This window comes from Vespula vulgaris, chromosome 6 (genome assembly GCF_905475345.1).
Source record: "Vespula vulgaris chromosome 6, iyVesVulg1.1, whole genome shotgun sequence".
Lineage (NCBI taxonomy): Eukaryota > Metazoa > Arthropoda > Insecta > Hymenoptera > Vespidae > Vespula > Vespula vulgaris.
Genome location: NC_066591.1, coordinates 365,328 through 385,159, shown reverse-complemented (window position 1 = coordinate 385,159; position 19,832 = coordinate 365,328). Strand labels below are relative to the sequence as shown.

At 37.8% G+C, this 19,832-nt stretch overlaps 4 protein-coding genes across 14 annotated transcripts; 1 reads left to right on the top strand and 3 right to left on the bottom strand.

Moving 5' to 3' along the window:
• Positions 1–158: 158 nt before the first annotated feature.
• Positions 159–1,977, bottom strand: LOC127064847 (glyceraldehyde-3-phosphate dehydrogenase-like). 2 transcript variants are annotated; one of them, XM_050996463.1, is made up of 7 exons: positions 1,866–1,977; positions 1,660–1,783; positions 1,414–1,529; positions 958–1,215; positions 690–850; positions 421–615; positions 159–325 (listed from the first exon to the last, which is right to left on the bottom strand). In XM_050996463.1, exons 1-7 carry the CDS (start codon positions 1,941–1,943, stop codon positions 208–210), a joined length of 1,050 nt encoding a protein of 349 aa, XP_050852420.1. In that variant the 5' UTR covers positions 1,944–1,977; the 3' UTR covers positions 159–207. The 2 variants fall into 2 exon arrangements, with proteins under 2 accessions (XP_050852420.1, XP_050852421.1); XM_050996464.1 differs by having other exon boundaries at positions 1,847–1,974.
• A 770-nt stretch (positions 1,978–2,747) lies between these two features.
• On the top strand, positions 2,748–5,737 carry LOC127064587 (uncharacterized). Its single transcript, XM_050995844.1, has 7 exons — positions 2,748–2,951; positions 3,051–3,253; positions 3,339–3,522; positions 3,600–3,694; positions 3,791–3,896; positions 4,037–4,167; positions 4,255–5,737. Exons 1-7 carry the CDS (start codon positions 2,876–2,878, stop codon positions 4,654–4,656), a joined length of 1,197 nt encoding a protein of 398 aa, XP_050851801.1. The 5' UTR covers positions 2,748–2,875; the 3' UTR covers positions 4,657–5,737.
• Positions 5,738–5,890: 153 nt separating this feature from the next.
• LOC127064581 (probable hydroxyacid-oxoacid transhydrogenase, mitochondrial) lies at positions 5,891–8,858 on the bottom strand. Of its 7 annotated transcripts, none has more exons than XM_050995829.1 (9): positions 8,699–8,858; positions 8,526–8,627; positions 8,262–8,373; positions 7,611–7,874; positions 7,283–7,515; positions 6,976–7,209; positions 6,738–6,900; positions 6,324–6,605; positions 5,891–6,067 (listed from the first exon to the last, which is right to left on the bottom strand). In XM_050995829.1, exons 2-9 carry the CDS (start codon positions 8,576–8,578, stop codon positions 5,984–5,986), a joined length of 1,425 nt encoding a protein of 474 aa, XP_050851786.1. In that variant the 5' UTR covers positions 8,579–8,627; positions 8,699–8,858; the 3' UTR covers positions 5,891–5,983. The 7 variants fall into 7 exon arrangements, with proteins under 7 accessions (XP_050851786.1, XP_050851789.1, XP_050851790.1 ...); XM_050995832.1 differs by having other exon boundaries at positions 8,262–8,367; XM_050995833.1 differs by having other exon boundaries at positions 8,262–8,367; positions 8,715–8,854.
• Positions 8,859–9,906: 1,048 nt separating this feature from the next.
• On the bottom strand, positions 9,907–19,369 carry LOC127064573 (uncharacterized). Of its 4 annotated transcripts, XM_050995797.1 has the most exons (10): positions 18,893–19,271; positions 18,387–18,588; positions 13,358–13,682; positions 12,894–13,228; positions 12,170–12,753; positions 11,720–12,062; positions 11,295–11,660; positions 11,022–11,195; positions 10,717–10,930; positions 9,907–10,349 (listed from the first exon to the last, which is right to left on the bottom strand). In XM_050995797.1, exons 2-10 carry the CDS (start codon positions 18,401–18,403, stop codon positions 9,951–9,953), a joined length of 2,757 nt encoding a protein of 918 aa, XP_050851754.1. In that variant the 5' UTR covers positions 18,404–18,588; positions 18,893–19,271; the 3' UTR covers positions 9,907–9,950. The 4 variants fall into 4 exon arrangements, with proteins under 4 accessions (XP_050851754.1, XP_050851752.1, XP_050851755.1 ...); XM_050995795.1 differs by lacking the exons at positions 18,387–18,588; positions 18,893–19,271 and adding an exon at positions 19,317–19,369; XM_050995798.1 differs by lacking the exon at positions 18,387–18,588 and having other exon boundaries at positions 18,893–19,270.
• Between the last annotated feature and the right edge of the window lie 463 nt (positions 19,370–19,832).

Genomic DNA, 19,832 nt, shown 5'->3' with positions numbered 1-19,832 from the left:
TCGGGCGTCCTCGATTATCACGTGATATCTCAACTATCGACCTTCGATATAAGCGCGCGATTCAAAGATGTGATCGAGACATATTTTCTTGAAAAAAATTTTTTGTTCAATTTTTTTTTTTTTGGTATAGAGTATATACAATAAAATATAACGATATTAAAGACGTAAAATAATATATGTCTTTTTTGGTTTGATGCTTTTATACGATTATACGATTTCCTCTTCAGTGACACTTTCTACGGGTGAAATCTTTCCAGAATCAACATCGTACATATATACGATTAAATCAACGATACGATGCGCGTAACCGTATTCGTTGTCGTACCTAAAAAGATAAAAAAAAAAAGGGAGAAGAAATAAATTAATCAAGATATATCAATATCTATATAGATATATGTATTTTTAATAAATTTGACCAACCAAGCTATGATTTTGATGAATGTACTCGTTTGAGGAATGCCTGCCTTTGCATCGAACACGCAAGAGTAAATGGTGTGATTGAAATCGGACGAAACGCAATCTTCTTCCGTGTAGCCTAGCACGTCTTTCAATTCTCCTTCGGACTCGTTTTTCATCACTGCTTTTATTTCGTCATACGTTGTTGGCTTATTGATTCTAGAAAAAACCTCGGATCTTTAAGATCGAACAGAATTTAGTCATGTGAATTTTTAAACGAGCTGATAATTTACCTAAACGTCATATCACATAAGGAGACATTAAATATCGGTACTCTAAAAGCTATCGCCGATATTTTGTCTTTGAGAGAGGGAATAATTTTTCCTAATGACTTAGCCGCTCCCGTAGACGTTGGTATGATATTTTGTAAAGCTCCTCTTCCATCTCTCCATAACTGAAAAGTCAAAGCAAAATAATGGTAATAAGTAATAAATGCAACCAACTATTTGTATATTTTTATTTTATTAAATTTAAAGGAGATCGCTATATTTTATTTAATACCTTATTTATCGGCCCGTCTACTGTTTTTTGCGTTGCTGTTACAGCGTGTACACTGGATATCATTGCTTCGATTACCTCAAAATTATCGTTCATAATTTTAACTATAGGAGCTGCACAATTCGTTGTGCAAGAAGCTGCAGACACTACGTTGCCCTTTTTTGGATCGTAACATTTATGATTAACTCCGTATACGTACATGGGTGCATCGATCGAAGGTGCTGTAATTATCACCTTTTTTGCGCCTCCATCGTTATGTAACTATTTAGAATTAGACAATATAATTAGACGATTTATAATGGGACAATAAATTCTTCCGAATAAGAAATTAGGTAAAAACTTGTAAACATTATATGTACGTATATCTTGATAGTACTTGGTAGTACTTCGTAGTACTTCGTAGTACTTCTGGTTGTATCGGTCACGACACAAAATAAGTTTTTGTACGATTATACTCACGCTCGCCTTCTCCAAAGTTGTAAATACTCCTGTAGCTTCTATCACGTATGTTACATTATTTTCTTTCCATCGTATTTTCGAAGGATTTTTCTCCTGTGACGTGACTATTTTTTTATCTAAATTAACACATACGTATTTCGTATTCCGTACTACATATATATATATATATATATATATATATATATATATAATATCTACATGTAAATCTAGTAATTTAGCTTCATTTAAATATATAATTACTCTAACCATTTATAACTATACATCCATTTTCGCATATTATAGGTTTAGGAAAGAATCCATGAGTGGAGTCGTATTTAAAAAGATATATCATATAATCGGTCGTAATATAGGGATCATTAATTAGGTTCACCTGTAAGTTTTCATATCTAATATTATAAGAAGCTTGTGGACGAGATCGAATGATTTAACTAACAATAAGATCTTATGATTACTTCGACATTTTTCTCGAGACACGCTCGAAAACACATTCTTCCTATCCGTCCAAATCCATTTATGCCTACAACAGCCATAATTTTGTTGTTTGAACGACGAAAAATGACTTGTTATATTTCGAATACTTATAATTTTAATATTTTTCACGAATATCGGAATAATTGAAAGGTAAATAGTACGAATTTGTATACAATAAATTTCGATGAATCGATTTATTGAATGAAAAAAATTCATGAAAAACTAATCGATTAGTTACCAGTGACGAAGAAATAAATTAATATTAAAAAAATTAATATCGATGAAACATAATACATTGAATATAATTGTATTATTTTTATATTCTTACTTTTTTTTGTTCATCTCCTGTCTTCACGATTTCAACTATTTTCGAAAGACAAACTTTCGGGATCGTCTGGTAGTCGAGGAATGCATTCCATAAGTCTTGGACATCGTGTAGCTTTTCTGCACGTGTTCAAGCACGTGCGCGTCTTTCGGCTAATTATAAATTGTGGAAAATGTAAAAAGAACGATCAAAGTTGTCGGCACGCGTTTTTTTAGCTAAATTTGTACATACACCGTAATACGCCTCTGTAAGCTTTGAAAAACGATCTAACTAATACGATTATATCATAGTTTATTTAAAAATAAATTTATTTAGATTTTAATCGTAATCAAAAGTTTTCGAAATAGATAAATTCTAATTCATTGTTCGTAGGTAATTCTAGTTAAGAGCTCAAAGAAAGTGTTTACGAGTTACGAGAGGTAGTTTTTGTAATCATTCTATCCTCGATTCTACGAATCGAGAACGTTTGTATTCGACCGAGAGTATTAACTATCTTATTGTTAGAGGATTAACAATATTTCTCGTAGAGCTTGAGATTTAGTCTTCTCTCAGTCGTTCAACGATGAGGTTTTATTTCTTGTTCGAATAAAATAATTATTACAAGAGATCATGATATGTAATATTTCACAATAATATATTACATATATTTTAAAAATATGTTCAAAAATGGAGGAAACTATTGCACTAATTAAATCTTGTTTAATTTCCAAAAAAGGCGGCATACCAATTAAATCTTTGAATCGTAAGTATCGAAGTGTTCGTTTAATACTATAGTACTTAACTTACAAAGTCAAAACTTTAAGTACGTGGACTGATTTTATATATACGTTTTTGCTTACAGATGAATTCGAAAAGATCGTTGGAGAACCAATTCCTTATACAAGATTAGGATTTCCTAGTTTGCAAAGTTTATTAAAAAAAGTAGACGGATTGAAGACTATAAAAAAGTTAGATGGGGAAGAAACGTTAATTGTAAACGATCCCAAAATTAAACACATTGTGGACTTAATAAAGAAACAAAAGGAAGATTACAAGGGAACTAACGTGAGTAAATGAATCGTTACGATAAAATAGATACTTAATCTCTTCTAATATCTATTGTACATTCCTTGTACGCGTATTTCTACAGTCAAAGTATTACAAACGATTTGCACATTATCCTTCAAGTTACTATAATAACATTAATCGTAATCATGATAATACGAGTAAAGACGATCAATATGAAGATAGAAACAAAGTTTGGTTCAATGATAATATAAAATACTATAAACGACGGAATGGAAATCAGACTTTTAATCAAACTTCTAATTTGGGTAATATATATTTTACATTACAATTCGAATATCACTAAAGAAAAGAAAATTGTAAATGCATTCCCTATATGTTACAGAGAGTACAAAAAATAATAAATGTTTGTCCTATGAAGTATATGATAATGAACACAACAATATCATAGTCATCGAAAAGTGTACTTCAAGGATAGAGGTTCGTATTAATGATTTCTCTCTCTCTCTCTCTCTCTCTCTCTTTTGTAAGAAATGAAAATGGAATATTATCAAAGATCTATTTTTATTCATTTAGAGAACTGTTTACGAGCCGATTATTCTCCGTCATCAGCTTATAGGAGACGATTTTTTCCTTCAACTCGTCATACGAAATCTTGGCCTACCAGTATGGCGTCAAAGAGGTAATTAATTCTTTCTCATTTGCTTAATCGAAAAGAATTTATTAACGGTATATAAAAGAAAATATCAACCAAAGAATATCGCGAGGAAAACATTAATTTTAAAGAATATTACCAATACGTCATTACGCCATTATTTATAGGAGATATGGCTCTTCGTTGCGGTTTGTGTATATCGGGACAAACGATAAATGATTGCGTCAAAAAGTTGAACGACGTGGAATGTATTTCCAATCAAATTGTTATAATGTTGGGAGCTGTTGATATTTATAACGTAGGTAACTTTTTACAATACAAATTTTGTAATAATAAGATGACAAAGAAATCGGCTGTTAAATAACATTGTTATTAAATTCATCAGGGTGCTTCTTTCGATGATTTAATCAAGAGTATGGAATATTTGTTGAAAATATTAAGATATAAATTTGCCTTCTCGAATTCAGCGATAAAAATTTGCACGATTCCACCATTGGCAAACTTATCCTTGCATGGACACGTTGACAAGGCGAGAGCTCTTTATTCTTTCAACAATTGGATCCGCGGTTTAAATCACGAAGCAGACAGCAATTCTGAAAATTGTGTCAAAAAAAATTCTTATTGGATAATAGATTTTTTCGAAGGTTTCACAGATGAAACGTATACCACGCAATACGAATGGTTTCAATTAAATGCGCGTATGGTTTCCGGTTGTAAGCATCCTTACGTTCTTTGGAACAAATACGGACGAAAGCGTGCGATGGAAATATTAACTGGTGAACTGTGAGTTTCTCTCCTCGTTATTTATTTATTTATTGATGTGTTTAAAATTGATGTCAATTTCAATTTGTTCTATACATATAAGATCATCTGTCAAAGTTTCGACTGTCTCGACGTCCTTATCCATTGCGTTTGTAATGGATCGCTTTTTAAGGATCATCAGACGCTCGAAACGTCAGTGATCGATACGATCATGAATGTGTTGTTTTATATGTGAATTAATCTGTCTCCTCTCTCTTTATTCCTATTTTATATATTACTAATATTTATTATTATTATTATTATTATTATTAAAATTGGATGTGAAAGTATTTATGAATGAGATATGATAGATGAACAAGAATGGCCATTTTCATCGGATTTATTGCACAATGCGGTTTGAAAATCTAAAACATCTCACAGATTAAATAAAAATTTATTTTTGATAATTTCAAAGTTCATCGTAAGTTCGAATAACGAACAATGTAACATGGGATGTATCAATTTTATATTAACAAAGTTGATATGCCAATGACATTAAGAAATTTAAAAAGTTTGCGACATTCTTATAAGACTGATACACTCATAAAAATGTACTAATTCTTTAAATTTTTTAATCCATTGACTCTCATGTACATCGTTCGTAAAATATTCGTAAGAATTTTCTATTGTTAAAAAGGATATTTAAACGATTCAGATCGTGCATATTAATACCGATTTAGAATTAGAACTTTCAATTTTTTGGCATGTTCTCCGTTATTCGTTTCATGAAAATAAAATTCCTAGTGTATATAAAATTAGACATTTAGGTTTTTTAAAGGCAAATTTTAGTATTATTAATTATAGGCAAATGGTATATGTAAGATATGAAAAAATATATGGTAGTTATGCATAGATTTTATATAGATAAGTTGTTTATGTATGTATATTATAAAAGTTAGAATTTTTCAAGAAAAAATATTTATTAGTGGAACGAAGAAAATCAAGGCACTTTTTTCATTCCGTTTTATTATTAATAAGTAAGATTATCGTACTGAGGGTATTTCTAATGTTTTTCCAATTTGAATATTTATAGTAATACTTTTAATTGTACTATTATAAATACTGTAAATATACTCAAACTTACAGTGTCAATTATGTAATATCGTATCGATTGTGCAACATGCAAGATAATCGTATTATAATAAGAATTAATTTTATAATTATATCCTATTTAATCGAACAAGGAACATATATAAAAAGGAACAATAATTGCCATCGTCTGCAAAAATGGTTTCTTTTTTATTCGTGACAATTTATTAACAAAGTATAAAATTATGTAAATATGATGCACGATATTGAGAAGGCATCCGCGTTTAATAAATTGTGAATGAATTTTCGAACAATTTCGCTAGATCTTCTTCCGATTGTTCACGTGGCGCCAATTTCGTAATCCGATGCTATACAAAAAAAAAATATGATTATTTAGAGATTACGAACAAAGATTAAAAATCGTAAAGGATAACTTGTGATGTGAACCATGTAACGAATGTATTAATCTACGAAATTGTTATGTATGTTGCCACATAAGTATGGTGACCAATAAATCACGCATACTTTCATAACATTTCCAAACTATCTATTTGATTTTCCTCTTTGTCATGTCTTTCTTATCCCATAAGGTAGATAAAAGTAAATATGGAGCGTGACTTTTACCTGAGGTAAAGTTCCTTGCACCAGAGCGGGAATATCTTCTTTTTGGAAGCCAAGTTCTTTCAAACCATTTTCTATTTTCATTATACACATGTATTTTCGTACGGTATCTGCTAAAATCTTTCCAGCGTCCTCTCGTTTCGCTCCCTTAATGTCCGTTCCTAATAATTCTGCGGCCTCTAGGTGTTTTTCTGGGCAGGCACTTCCGGTGAAGGAGAAAACAGCTGGTGCCGAGATAACAACGGAAAGACCGTGAGGTACGAGAGGATGAGTTTTGCTATATCCCTGATAATAAAGCGATATATAATTCCGATGTACCGTCATTTTATTTTGCGGAATTTCATTAATTGGTCAATCATTTCATTCGGCGAACAATGAAACGATCACGTGCTAAATAAACAGTATCTACGAGCTCACCTCGGGTTGAAATTTACGAACGTTACCGCTTATGGGATAAGAAAGACCATGACAAAGGTGGACACCAGCGTTTCCAAAACCGACACCAGCCATGGTACTAGCTAGATGTATATGGCTTTTAGCTTCGATGTCGTCTTGTCTATATACCGCTCTCTCAAAGTACCTATGACAAAATATGCACGATAAAAATAATACAAATATATGGAAAAAAAAAGAAAAGTAAGAATTTAATACTTACTTGCGCATTACTTGTAGTACATATCTTGCCCATACGTCGCTAATAGGATTGCTACCTTGATAAGTTGGTCGCAGGATCGGATTGGTAGGACACGGTGTTCTTTCCGTGTATGGTATCGCCGTGAACGATTCCAAAGCGTGACAAAGTACATCGAAGCCAGAATAAGCACTAACTCTTTCTGGTAAAGTCAATACATGCTTCGGATCGATAAGGGCCAAGGTAGGTTTCAGAGCTCTGTTTGGCGAATAAGTACAACAAATATAATAATTAATCTCGGAATAAAATCATCTACGTATTAGCTTCTTGCCTGTTTGCAATTCCAGTTTTGGCCTTAAGAGGCCGATAATCGAAGATAGATACACCGGTTGTTTCTGAACCTGTACCCGCAGTCGTTGGTATCGCAATGAGCGTTTTCAAATTGACCAAAACTGGTTTTCCTTTTCCTATTGGTGCATTAACGTAATCCAAGAAATCAGCGTTGGGATCACTGCTATAAAGATTCGCAGCTTTGCATGTGTCTATTACCGACCCACCTCCCACCTGTTGTCAATGATTATAATATTTAAATATGTATCTATAATATTATATATGTATCAACTTCTTAATAAGCAGCACGGTGAATTATGTATATTTACCGCAACAAAGGCGTCGAACTTCCCACGTTTTGCAAATTCTGCCGAATCCAGAAGAGTCTCTTCCGTGGGTTCCACTCGTACCTTATCGTAAACTTCAAAGTCAATTCCTTGCTTAGTTAAGCTATCGATCGCAGATTTCACTGGTTGAAGATTGACTAAGTTTGGATCGGTCATTAAGCAAACTTTTTTCGCATTTAAATTCTGAATGTCGTGTCCCAATTCTCTCGTAACTCCGATGCCGTAACGAATAGTCGAGCAGGCCATCTGAAACGAATATTTAAACATTATAAAAAAACAAAAAGATCATACGATCAAACGTTAATATCATATCATTAACACACGTTCACTTCGAAACATAGTGAAATAATCGTTATGCGCGAGGAGCATCGTTTGACTCATGCCGGCACTGTTATAGCGGGTCATCTGAAATGAAGATAACGTCAAAGCCTCTTCTTATCTCTCTCGTTCTGTTTTCATGGATTGACGCTACAAAGGTTATTAAAGGTATTGGAGGTTATTTTACTTGAACTTGAAACACGTACAAGTTTTTTATTCCTACATGACGTGATCGATCAGCTATCTCGTAGCTGGGAGCAAAGAAATTGATTCGATGAAATAAACAGATTACGATTGTAGACTCTTAAATTTCACCTCGAACGCATATTCTTTTGACGGAACCGAATTGGCTGTGGTGCTACGGGCTTTTCCTTGTTCGATTGTTGACGTGATACCTCCTGGATTTCCGTGGGCTGGACATCTGCATCTGACAACGTCAAATTAATATTTTTTCTAATAATTACTTTGTTCGGAATTCTTTTATTAAAATATATTTCGAATGATTAGTACAAGCTAATGCGGCGTGAAAAACCGAACGGAACGTATCCGCTCTTTAATCGAAAATCAGATTTAACTCACGATTGAGACGAAATAACTTGGAGCAGCTCGAGGACTCGTCTCCTGGGAAGCATTTTTCAAAATCACGGAAAAATACACAGTAATCCGTACAAGGTGTTAATTCTTAAAAAAAAAGAAATAAATAAATAAAAAAAAAAAATAATCACAAAAAAGAAGAGAAAGAGACGAATTACAATAACGGAGAATCACTTCGTATTTCTCTTCGTTTAGACGACTTTACGACGACTGCTATACGACTTGTTTACTGTTTTCTCTGTTACTCGCCTACCATTTGTACTTCCAGCAATCTAGCTTGCGCAAGACGCGACCTGCTTAACTTTATTCGTCACAGGGACGTATCAATGATGTTGTTTTGTTAAAGATCAATTTTTATAAATTCATGCTTCTATGTGTTTACATTTTTGTTTAGATTCAAAGGAGAAAACGTTGACTCTAGAATTATAACAAGACGTAAGTTCGTATGAATCTTTTTATCGCATAAAATGTAACACATTGAGCATGTAAACATTCTTGTTTGCTTATTAGATATCGTCCAAGGTCATTCGTTAAATAATCTTTCAAAATATATAGCAGTAATCGTAGATACATTTTTCATCCATCAGTGATTTGAGAAAAACGACAAGGAAAAAATTACTTTGGTTATTTTTTAACTTATTTCAGTTTTTATTAAAACGTTATATATTATTTACAGAATATAGTAGCGCACATAAAGTACTCATTTGTTCTATAAGATGTTAGTTTTAATATCGTATTACGATAGAGCTGTTCTTCTTTCCTGACTTGTAAAATAGTTTCTGTTAAAGTGATTAAAAATTTGCGGGCCTTGAAAAACATACAATTTACATATGTTACTATAGCCGCGTTTCGAATTCGAGCTTGCATTCTAATTTTTCCTCTTACATTCTCTTATGATACACTGGCCATGTCGCAGATAACTAGTACGCGCTATTAATTAAATGTACATGTATAATTAATTAATCATGGACACCGTCTTCCCAAACATTTCTTGTACTTGCATTTATCCCATCGATTTATTCGATTGCCTTTGTATTCTTAAAAGGCAAAGCGTCGTCTGTCTCATAAGGAAACGGATGTTCAATGATGCTCAATCATACGATTGATCGATTTCTTCTCTTATGTAATTACTCGACAATAAAAATTTTGGAAGCACAAATGCTTGAAGGCACTAAAAAAGTTCGCGATTCTTCGTGGTATCGCGAGAACATTTTCATTTTTATTTTCTCCGACGAACGACGGAATAATTCGATCAGTGGAACACTTATAATTTCTAATAAAAACGCTAATAAATTCATAAAAACATACCACCTTTTTTCATGTTCATCCTATCGATTGGATTATTTCACATTTATCGATTTATCAATTAAATTTCAATTAGTCCTTTTATTTAAACGAATATTAATAAGTTTACACGCTCTCGGGTACGATCTTATCGTAATGGAAGGTACTGCTTGAGTAAAAGCTACCTCTTTTAGGCATATGGGGAGTTGCAATTTCTTCTTGAAGAGGCTTGTAAACCAAACCACAATTTTTGTTATCGACGAGACCTTGACGAAGAATCATCGGTGGTCTGATGACGGGACTACGACCACGACGCTTCGCCACAGTGATAGCCACGTGAGTGATCAACAAAAGAATTACTAACGTCACCACGATGACAGTTAGTATAGGCCAAAGTGCATTGCTGTACCAAGGTCGATAACTTGATGATTCGATCACATAATCTCCATATTCCGTATATTGATTTTCTTCCCATGCTCTATCGGCATCGTCCGATTGTGTGAAATGATCGAATGTTTTTAGATCCTGAAGAAAGAATACACGTAAAGATGGAAGAATCCTTTCAAATTAGCGATTTGAATTATTTCAAGTGCAATTTTTTATTTGAAAGTTTTGAGGGTCTTGAAAGAAGTCTTGATCGCGCCTAAAGGTATGCATCAGTTCGTACTTCGTCGGTAATATTGGTTATGTCGCTTATCAATAAGATCTTGTTATCTCATAGGATAACAAAACCCTACAGATAAAAAGGCTAAAGCATATCTTTCGTTGACAGATGGCGCTCGTATGCGACATTAACGACGAAGTATGAAGCGATGCTCATCTTTAGGCGCGATGTTACGAAGTAATTATTGGAAGGAAAAAAACGATAAAAAAAGATACCGATTCGACTCACCTCGTTGTCTTCGAGATCTCCGCTTAGAAGAGAATTCGTGTTCTCTGCGTCATCGAGTAATCTCGGGAAAATGACTTTTGACTTTATAGGGGTAGGTATGGTTCTAGATGGTGGCCCATCCTCGACACCGTCGCAAACGATTTTCGCTAGATCCTTCCACTGCGTGATGCCTTCCGAGTCAGAGTAATCCATGTTATCGCCATAAGTGCTGTGCCTGTCGAAGCGTTTAAGGAAACTTAAAAAAAAGAAAGAAAGAAAAAAGGAACGATCGAGGAATCAGTAAAAATGGAATGCTTCTATCTTACGTGCGTATCTCGGTGGGTGTAATACCGTGATCGGTCAACCACTGAACGGCCATATTGAAGTCTTCGTCGCAGTCCAAGGGATTATGTGACAAATCCAAGGCTGAAAGTTTCGGCATGGCCTTCAGTTCTTCCAAAGTGATTCGTCGCAGTAAATTACCACGAACCGATAAGAATCTAACCGATCCGCAATAGAAATGGAACGTGTTAAATTTTTGGACTTTCTCATTTGTTATCTTCATTTAAAGTGTAAGTATAATATTTCGTGATTCTTACCTAAGGCTCTCCAATGGAACTCTAGCCTCGCTCCAGACTCTTTCCAACTCGCATCTGCTCACATCGAGCTTGTTAAGCGAAGGCGTCAGCAAAAATGGAGTAACTTGCAAAGTCACTAAGGGATTACCAGAGAGGTTAATTTTCATCAAGGATATAGCACCACGGAACATATTTGCATCTAAAGTTTCTACGAGGTTCTCTGAGAGATCCAGCTCTCGAAGAGAAGTCAGTAACTTGAAAAGACCGTTAGGTAAACTGGTAAGACGATTTTTGGATAAATTCAGTTTGGTTAAAGCTGGCATCTCGTCGAATGTTTGAGGCTCCAATCGCTCCAAACCACAATTCGAGCATTCCAAACGATAAGTGCTAAGAACGATAACGCATTAATGAAGAAGCAAATAATATTTCGAGACAATGATAATCACCTGTATGTGTCATATTCAAGACCAGTAGTTTTGAAAACAGGCAAGCTTCCTAAATCAGGATTATTGTTCATTAACAAGATCTGCAATCTCGGATTAGTCCTGAGATGATGTTCGGTCCAAGAAGTCAATTTGTTATCGCTGACATCGAGATAGATCAACTGGTCGAGATTCATGAACGCGTGTTGATGTATTCGTTTCATTCCATTCGAGCTAACAACGAGTTGATCCAAAAGCGGCACACCCGATAAATCGTCTTTCGCTATAACCTTAATTTTGTTTCTGGCTGCCTCCAACGTTGTCAATTTGGAAGCTCTTATGATAGCTAGAGTCGATAAATTGTTTCCTAAAACGGACCAAGAAAATCAACGTCATTTTGTTTTACCTACTAGAAACTACGATCTTCCGACGATAGATCAAATCGAGTGAGGTAGTTTGGTACGAGAAACTTACCAGAGACACGAAGGGTCTCCAAGCCATTGTTATCGAAGAGCTCGACAGGGATCTCGTTCAACAAGTTATTGGACAAATTCAAGTCGAGCAAGGCGTTCAACGGATCAAAGAGGGTCTTTTCGATTTCCTTCAGTCTGTTTCCACTCAGATTGATATAGGCTAGGCTCTGCATCTTTTGAAAAGCCGTACGTGGCAATTTAGGTACACCGTTGTTAGAAAAGACGAGCTCGGTGACGGTAGGTGCGTCGAAAAGATAATGTTTCGTCCCTTTGAAATATTGACTGTGTTTCAAGGGATTTCCGGAAATGGTCAATAGACTCAGTTGCGAATTATTCTGAAAGGTATGGGGATGAATGTCCTGAAGCGCGTTCCGTGTCAGATTGACGGCGAAGAGGAACGAGATACCGTCGAAGGCCGTACGATCGAGATCGACGATACGAGTGTCCGTGATCTTTATATTCTCCAGCTGTTGCAATCCACGGGATTTTAATGCGTGCGGACCAAGACGAATCTCTCCGGTGTTCTCGAATCGCAGACTGGCTATGCTAGGGCCAAAAGATTGTTGTTCCACGAGTTTGGTGCACCTGAAGAAAAAAAATATTTTTTCTCTTTGAAAGGAGCAGAGTGTGTCGTGATATTTCAATGTAAACGAAGAAAAATCCTTTCGACGTTTACAGCCTTCCCGATTACTTATCGCTAGATAAACAAATAACATTGAACATACGTTGCGGTTACTGCAGCGACGTACTGTCCGACGCATTTGCAATAATCGGGACAATGAGTCATGACATCATCGTCATCGTCGTCGTCGTCGTCGTCGTCTTCCTCGAGATCATCGTCGATATCATCGTCTTCATTGTAATCGTCGATGTATTCGCTGTCCGCGTTCTCGCCTTCGTCAATTTTGTCGCTCTTGTCGTGGGGACTCTGACCATTGTAATTTCCAACGTATTCCATGTCTTCGGCTTCCAATACCTTTTTATCGTTTATTTTCTCCTTCGCACTCACGTCGACAGCTTTTGTCAGCGACGATGTCGCTTTCTTCGGCTTTACCTGAGCCTGAACGTACAATTACAAAAGTTAATGTATTTGATTCATAGCGAATATGTATACGCAATCTGTATACCAAGATACGTTTCAAGTTAATGCTATTACTCCGATGAGCCTATATTAAAAAGAGCTACTAACGTTTGGAGGGACGGTAACGTTAACTCGACGATCATTTGCGTCCTCGTCCAAAGTGTGAATCTCCTGAAGCAGTACTTTCTTTGGATCTTCGAACGATTTCACGTATTCCGACGATATGATTTTCTGGACCTCTCCATCCGGAAAGGCTGTGGAAGTGTCATATTTAACTTTGTACGATTCACTCGGCGCAAAACTATCTTCCCGAAGGAGTTGATTAGGCAGATTCGAGTTTGATGCCAAAGCTGCACTCGTTCTCGTTGTCGACAAGAACAAGCACAGGACGGTCAGCAGCAAAGCTGCCGGAATTTTCATTTTGTTTCGTATCCTGCGAAGAAAAAAGGAAAAACGTTAAAACAAATTAAAATATATTAATCGTACGTTTTACGCGTGCAAGCACATCGGACTCATTGTTTAGAGAAAAAGCCACCCACCAAGTTATCTCGAAGCTACGATAAGAAACGTCGATAATAACGACTTCCTGGAGAGCTCAAGTACAAAATCATGATTTTACGGTTTATAGTGTATAGTTTATGAACTCGTTCAAATTAATCGGTTTACAGCACGATTTACGGGATAATCCTATCAAGGTTTCATCGAACGCAAGATGTTATGCAGGAAGTGTAGCATCTTGGACTTTATCTCCTTTTCTCTCTTTTTTCTTTTAGTAACGAGAGAAAGGAGTAGAAAGGAAAGAAATAGAAGACTATGGGAAGAAGCACCCCGAAGGATGAAGCTTCGAATTACCGAAGAAGAAAGGCTATCCTTTTTTTCCGTTTTTTTACGCGCGATAGATTTCATATCAACTATGTACTAGCGTCGATCGGAGGGAGCAAAGCTCGTTAAACCTTTCATATTTCTCCTTTCTGTGTGTCTTATTTTTTTTAAAGAGATCGTACGATCTCAAATTGCGTTTGCCAAAGGAGATAAGATAAAAGTTGATTTTGTTGTGCGAAAAATACTAGATTCTCTTGGGAAAGTATAAACGATGTGACTATTGACGTACGTCCGAGCATGTAAAGAAAAAAAAAAAAAAAGAAAAAAATAATAACAATAATAAGAAACTGATAATACACGAAAGAACGATTTCGATAAGATGCTATCTGTTTTGCGCTCGTCGTTAAGCAATATGGCGATAATTTATTTGATGTTCTTAAAAAAAGAGAGATAGAAGAAATACAGCTGGTACGTGTATCGTGGTATCGATGAAATTTCATCCGTTTCGTGGGAACGCTTTCGCGTTTTCTCGACGATTTCAGAAACGTTCAACGACGCTACGTAATATCGAGTCGACGAATACGATGAACGATATCAATGATCACGTACTCCTTATCAATTTAGATGACTCGACTTTAGGTGCATTATGATTCGTTTACCTTTATCGATCGTGCTTCTCGCTTTAATCGAAATAACGAAATCAAGGGGAAAATACTCGATCGATCGGCGTATCTTGATAAAAATTTAATTTATTTTGTTATTTTCGAGCCGGTTGGACAAAGAAGCTCGCCAGGTAGAAAAGTGTTTGACGGTAAATAACTGCAGGAAGCCTTACACGGAGATGGAAAAGGTAGGTTGACGCAGAGGTGGTATCAAAAATATAGAGCCGACGGAGAGCAGCTGGACCCTTTGTTCGAACCTTCAAAAATCTCGACAGTTCCAAGTCCTACGAGCAGGTAAAGTTACCCCTGTGTCGGCGTTGGCCGCGAGCACAGGTGGTCTCCCCCCCCTTCTCTCTCTCTCTCTACACCCCTCTTCCGTCTTTTCTCCTGTCCAAAGATACCACCGTAAATCTTCCACTGCGATATTTTCGAAACGATTCGAAGAGTCTACTTCAAAAATCTCGAACGAATCATATTCCTTCGAATCTCGAGATAAGCCGTATTAACCGGCTGTCTTACTTGGAACGATAGAGACCGATATGCCATCGTGGTCGAGGCAAACTTGCGAAACGTAACGTCTCGAATGACGAATCGCCTTCGTTCCTCGTACACGGGAGCTGTGTCGATGATCCTCGGTGTCCGTTTCTCAGTCACTGAAAGTTGGTTAAGATCGAACGGAATGGCGTGAGCTCGACGGCTTTTTCAACCGATTGAGAAAAGAAAAAAGAAATGAGAACGAATAGGAAAGAAGAATACTCGTTGAAAATCGGCAAAGAGTTATTCTTCGATCCCTTCTCGAAGTAGAGCTAACGCGCTACATCGTCGTTCTCGTTTCGTCTTATAAATATTTTTACATCGTAATTGGCATTTACGTAACGTTCTGCTACCGTCAAGCTGTTCGCAATTAAGCGACAGGGCGCGTTTAATGTCTAGCCTTTATGCATACATTTCGTTATAAAAAGAAACACGAATCTTTCCTCCTCGATCGAAAAGACGAAGTGCGATAGATAAATTAATAAAATAGAAAAAGTTATCCGAGAGTGCGTTAGTCCCTCGATATTGCGTTTCGAAAGAAAATGTCTCTTGCTACCTCTCTTTAGGAGAATGCGTTCTAACTTTCCTTATCGGCTCGTTCCTTATCGGCGCACACATATTTGCATCTCTCGTTCCACCTTCCAAGAAAAACATATTTGCTTTGTCTCAGACGCCGACGCAGCAGCTCCTTTCCTTCGCAAGAAGCGAAAGAGAATCGTCGATGGACTTTGGCACTCGCAGATCGCTTTGCTAATTACCTTCCCCGTTAAAGCGCTATCGCGTTTAAAATTACGTTTGTCGTTCGTCGAGCGAAACGTACTCGGCGTTTCTGACTATGCGTTTATCGTTTATACCGCGTTGCAAGGTAATACTTTTTAATTGCATTAAATACAATTTCTTATTAATTTTCAAACGACAGACGACGACGACGACGACGACGACGACGGCGAGGATTATAAACAAAATACATATTACGCAAGACCTATCGTTAGTTTAAGAGCGAAATCGTATACGTATACGATTGGTACGATTTACGTAATATTTACTCGATAATCGAAAACAACGCGAACGAATACGGCACTGGGATACAAACACGAGGATCGTATTGCGATCCTTATAAATAAATGTTACGTAGATCGCAATTTAGATATGGAATCTTAAGGCGGGTCAACGAGTTACGCTCTCAGATTAATTTCTACGATCCGTATGTCTCTTCTAGTCTCGACAACGAACTCGACAATAGAGAGTAATAGTGGCGGAATGCGCGATTCAACGTTCGACTCGCGAAGAACCGGCTCTTCCACTCTGTATTCATTCCCTCGCAAACGTTCGAGAGAGCCAAGCTCGATGATCACCGATGGAAGCTCCGAGACGGGAAGAAAATCGTTGCGAGCTCGAAACAACGCAATAGTTCTCTTTCGAAAGCCACCGGATAGAAATATTCCGAGCTCGGAGTGAAAGAAAGAAAGGAAAGGATGGTCGGAAAAGATCGTGGACCATCGTAAATACGTTCGTAGTCCCTCGAAAGATATAAAAGTCAGGTAACAGAGTATACGCGGAGAGATACGAAAGAAGGAAGGGAACGGAGGCTACTGTCACCGAGGCCTTTGGAATTCTTTCGCTTTAAAGGAAAACAGTCGGTTGGCGCCGACCGTCTGAGTTTGACTCGCAAGCCGATACACGACGTGACGAGCTCGGATATAGCGTTTGAAAATTTCTCCTTCTTCTTCGAACGTAGAAAAGGAAAATTATTAGTCGTGGAAGGCGATAAAGATCTTCGTTATCTCGAAGAATTGCTCTATGTCCGAATAAGTAATTATCTATTTTTAGGCGGCGAGCGTACATCCTGTACGCACGACGATCAATTTCGTGCGATGGCACACACAATGGAAGGTTTACGCCGGCACCTTGACCGTCATTCCTCGCGAGCTCGACCGATTTCGCAACCTCGATCCCGGTTGTGTCGAGTTGCAGGAGAAGCTTCGGACTGCGCTTTCCACGCTTAAAAATAGATCAACGCTCTCTGGACACTGACCTTGCTATTGCGCAACCAACTCGATAATGTCCATCTAAGGGCAAAGAATTTATCTTTGCTCGTTCGAAAACGTTCGACGCTGACGTCAATGAAGTAAATAGCGTAAATGAAAGGTCGATATTAAGGAGCGATCGTTAAACGTTTATATCTCGTTTACCACGTGCGTGAAATAATCGTTTCGCCAGCGACAACGCTGACAATGCATGTCGCGAAGGAAAAGCAAAGAACATCACCGAGTCGAAAATAGATTTACTCTAGAGAGATATTAATATTTATGTTTGATAGAAACGCGTACGAGGAGTTTGTTGTTATCGTGGAATTGGTTGTTTGCTCCGTCGTGTACGAGCGAGGATATAAATTATGGAGAGCGCGAAGAGAAGTCGAAGATTCCTGATATCTCGGCGTCTCTCTGTCAATAGATTTACGTAGATACCTGTTTATTTTTTCAATGCTCGTTTACGATCATTTCCGATCGTCGCATGTTCGCGTATAAAAATGCAGGAGTTATAGCGCGATCGTTCGTCACGTGCGATCGTAGCTGAAACAATTGACCCTCGCCATTCGAGAAGTGTCTCGTTAAAGACTATCGATGATCGACACCTTGGCGAGTAACCGAACCTTTCGGTCGTTGCTCGTCCTTCTACGAGCGCGAACACTCTCGCGTGAGATCTTTGGCAGAAGGACATATATAGAGAGAGATATAAGAGAGAGCAAGAAGAAACAAGAGATATCGCTCGACGTTCGATAATGTAATCGCGACGACAGGAAAATTAGTTCGAGGAAACGGTAATGAAAATATTTATGAACGTTTTCTCGATCGATCAGCAAGAACGGAAGGAAAGAGAAGGTGAAAACTCGCGACGCAGTGGGATTTTCATATCGTGTCTCTTGATAAGGCACGGATCTCACATCCCGAGGATGAGCAACATCGAAGAGTCATTCTTATTGGTATCGAGCATTGGAAAAAAGAGCAGCAAACGTCTGTTCGCAAAAATCGTATACGGATAGACAACAGATAAATTTAATCGCGCCACAAATTCCATCGTCGACGCAAAAATATATTAATAGCTTCTTATCCGCGTACCGTTCGACTGGCCGCATCAGCGTCAATGATTCGTGCTTTCGCGTCGACGCAAAATCGATCTGGATTTTCACCCACGTTCCTCCTTCCTTTTCGAATAATATACGATTTATCACGCGCTGGTTTTATCGACGGAGCGATGCCGTTCGAAATCTGACGTGATTTGCTTCGACCTGGACGGAGTTGTTGTGAAGTAGTAGAGGAGCTAAAAAAGACACCTCGTATAAGATAAGGAATTGGAAAGACTGTTCGAGAAAGAAGGGCGTATGAATTGGGACGATAAGATAAGGGACGCGTCAGTAGGTGCCCTGGTTGTTTCCGAGCCGAACGAATATCCTTTCTTGGCGTCGCCAAGGAAGGAACGGAGTCCTCGGGGTCGACCGAGGCCATTTCGAAGAAACGACCTCTACCGATCCGACCAACCACGATCGAGTAGCCGATTTCTCGATCGGTCCTCGACCTACCAAGCCCCAATGATTTTTCATCCAGCTACGTACTAATCGACTCACCTTCTTTCTCGATCCGCCCGAACGATTCCTCGACGATTCCTCTTTTTTCCCCCAGAAGATTCACACTTTACACGGATCGCGATCGAAGGAGAGAAGCGTGGGAACGCTATAATGGATGATCGTTTCGCGCTTGCGGTGCAGGAATTTCTGAACTACGTATAGGCTTCGTGCTCGGGGACGGCTGCAGTAGGTCGAGGAGTGGGGGACGGCAGGGCCCAGGGTCGAACGTCCGATTGGTCGAAAGCGGAGGAGCCACAGGTAAAAATTCAGGTGACAGGTGAGAAGGACAGAGTCCTCTGACGGCGAAACACTCGAAACGTTTGAAACGCTCGCGCGAGACCACTTGAAAAGTACCCAGCGCAGATCGTTTTCCTTTAGGCGAGAATTTTTGCGTGGGCGTGGATCGTCGTTGCGCGACACGTACCTTCGTTTTTTCTCTCCTCGGGATCGATCTACGAGCATCGACGATCGAGGGATATGCATGGACCGAGCTCGACTGTGCCTACGTTTGGTTCGCGCCAATCTATTCAACTGTAACATTACGAAAAGGTCACATCTTGCCAGGTGCGATGATTGTTCCTTGCTAGAAAAGAACGTAGAGATTCTTCGTTCCGCTGTTGCGCCAATCGCGAGTCGACGGTCGAACTACGTGTCGCTCCGTGGTGGAGACGCGTCGGTAAGGTAGACATTTCTTTTTCATATAAGATCGATTTTACCGACGGATCTTTGCGATCCAGCAACTTGTCTCTATAGATACGAATCTCTTTTATTGTATACTTTATTACGCCGTTTAATGAAGATTTCTATAACAAATTCGTAGACAAGGATTTTTTTTTTTTCGCTATCGCTCGCTAATTTTACGATATTGATAAAAAGATTCATCCTTTGGCGCGATATATGCGATAGACTCTTAGTAAGTATATTACGTATATAAATAAGC

Coding starts and splice junctions, on each gene's coding strand:
- LOC127064587 (XM_050995844.1), top strand. CDS start 2,876: ATGGAGGAAACTATTGCACTAATTAAATCTTGTTTAATTTCCAAAAAA. Junction 2,952..3,050: donor ACCAATTAAATCTTTGAATC/GTAAGTATCGAA, acceptor TTTTGCTTACAG/ATGAATTCGAAAAGATCGTT. Junction 3,897..4,036: donor ACCAGTATGGCGTCAAAGAG/GTAATTAATTCT, acceptor CATTATTTATAG/GAGATATGGCTCTTCGTTGC.
- LOC127064847 (XM_050996463.1), bottom strand. CDS start 1,943: ATGGCTGTTGTAGGCATAAATGGATTTGGACGGATAGGAAGAATGTGT. Junction 616..689: donor TTATGTGATATGACGTTTAG/GTAAATTATCAG, acceptor GGTTTTTTCTAG/AATCAATAAGCCAACAACGT. Junction 326..420: donor TTCATCAAAATCATAGCTTG/GTTGGTCAAATT, acceptor TTATCTTTTTAG/GTACGACAACGAATACGGTT.
- LOC127064573 (XM_050995796.1), bottom strand. CDS start 15,921: ATGTTTTTCTTGGAAGGTGGAACGAGAGATGCAAATATGTGTGCGCCG. Junction 11,196..11,294: donor GTTCCATTGGAGAGCCTTAG/GTAAGAATCACG, acceptor CGGATCGGTTAG/ATTCTTATCGGTTCGTGGTA. Junction 10,350..10,716: donor GAGATCTCGAAGACAACGAG/GTGAGTCGAATC, acceptor TTCTTTCTTCAG/GATCTAAAAACATTCGATCA.
- LOC127064581 (XM_050995829.1), bottom strand. CDS start 8,578: ATGCTTCCCAGGAGACGAGTCCTCGAGCTGCTCCAAGTTATTTCGTCT. Junction 6,901..6,975: donor GTACTACAAGTAATGCGCAA/GTAAGTATTAAA, acceptor ATTTTGTCATAG/GTACTTTGAGAGAGCGGTAT. Junction 6,068..6,323: donor TGCAAGGAACTTTACCTCAG/GTAAAAGTCACG, acceptor TTTTTTGTATAG/CATCGGATTACGAAATTGGC.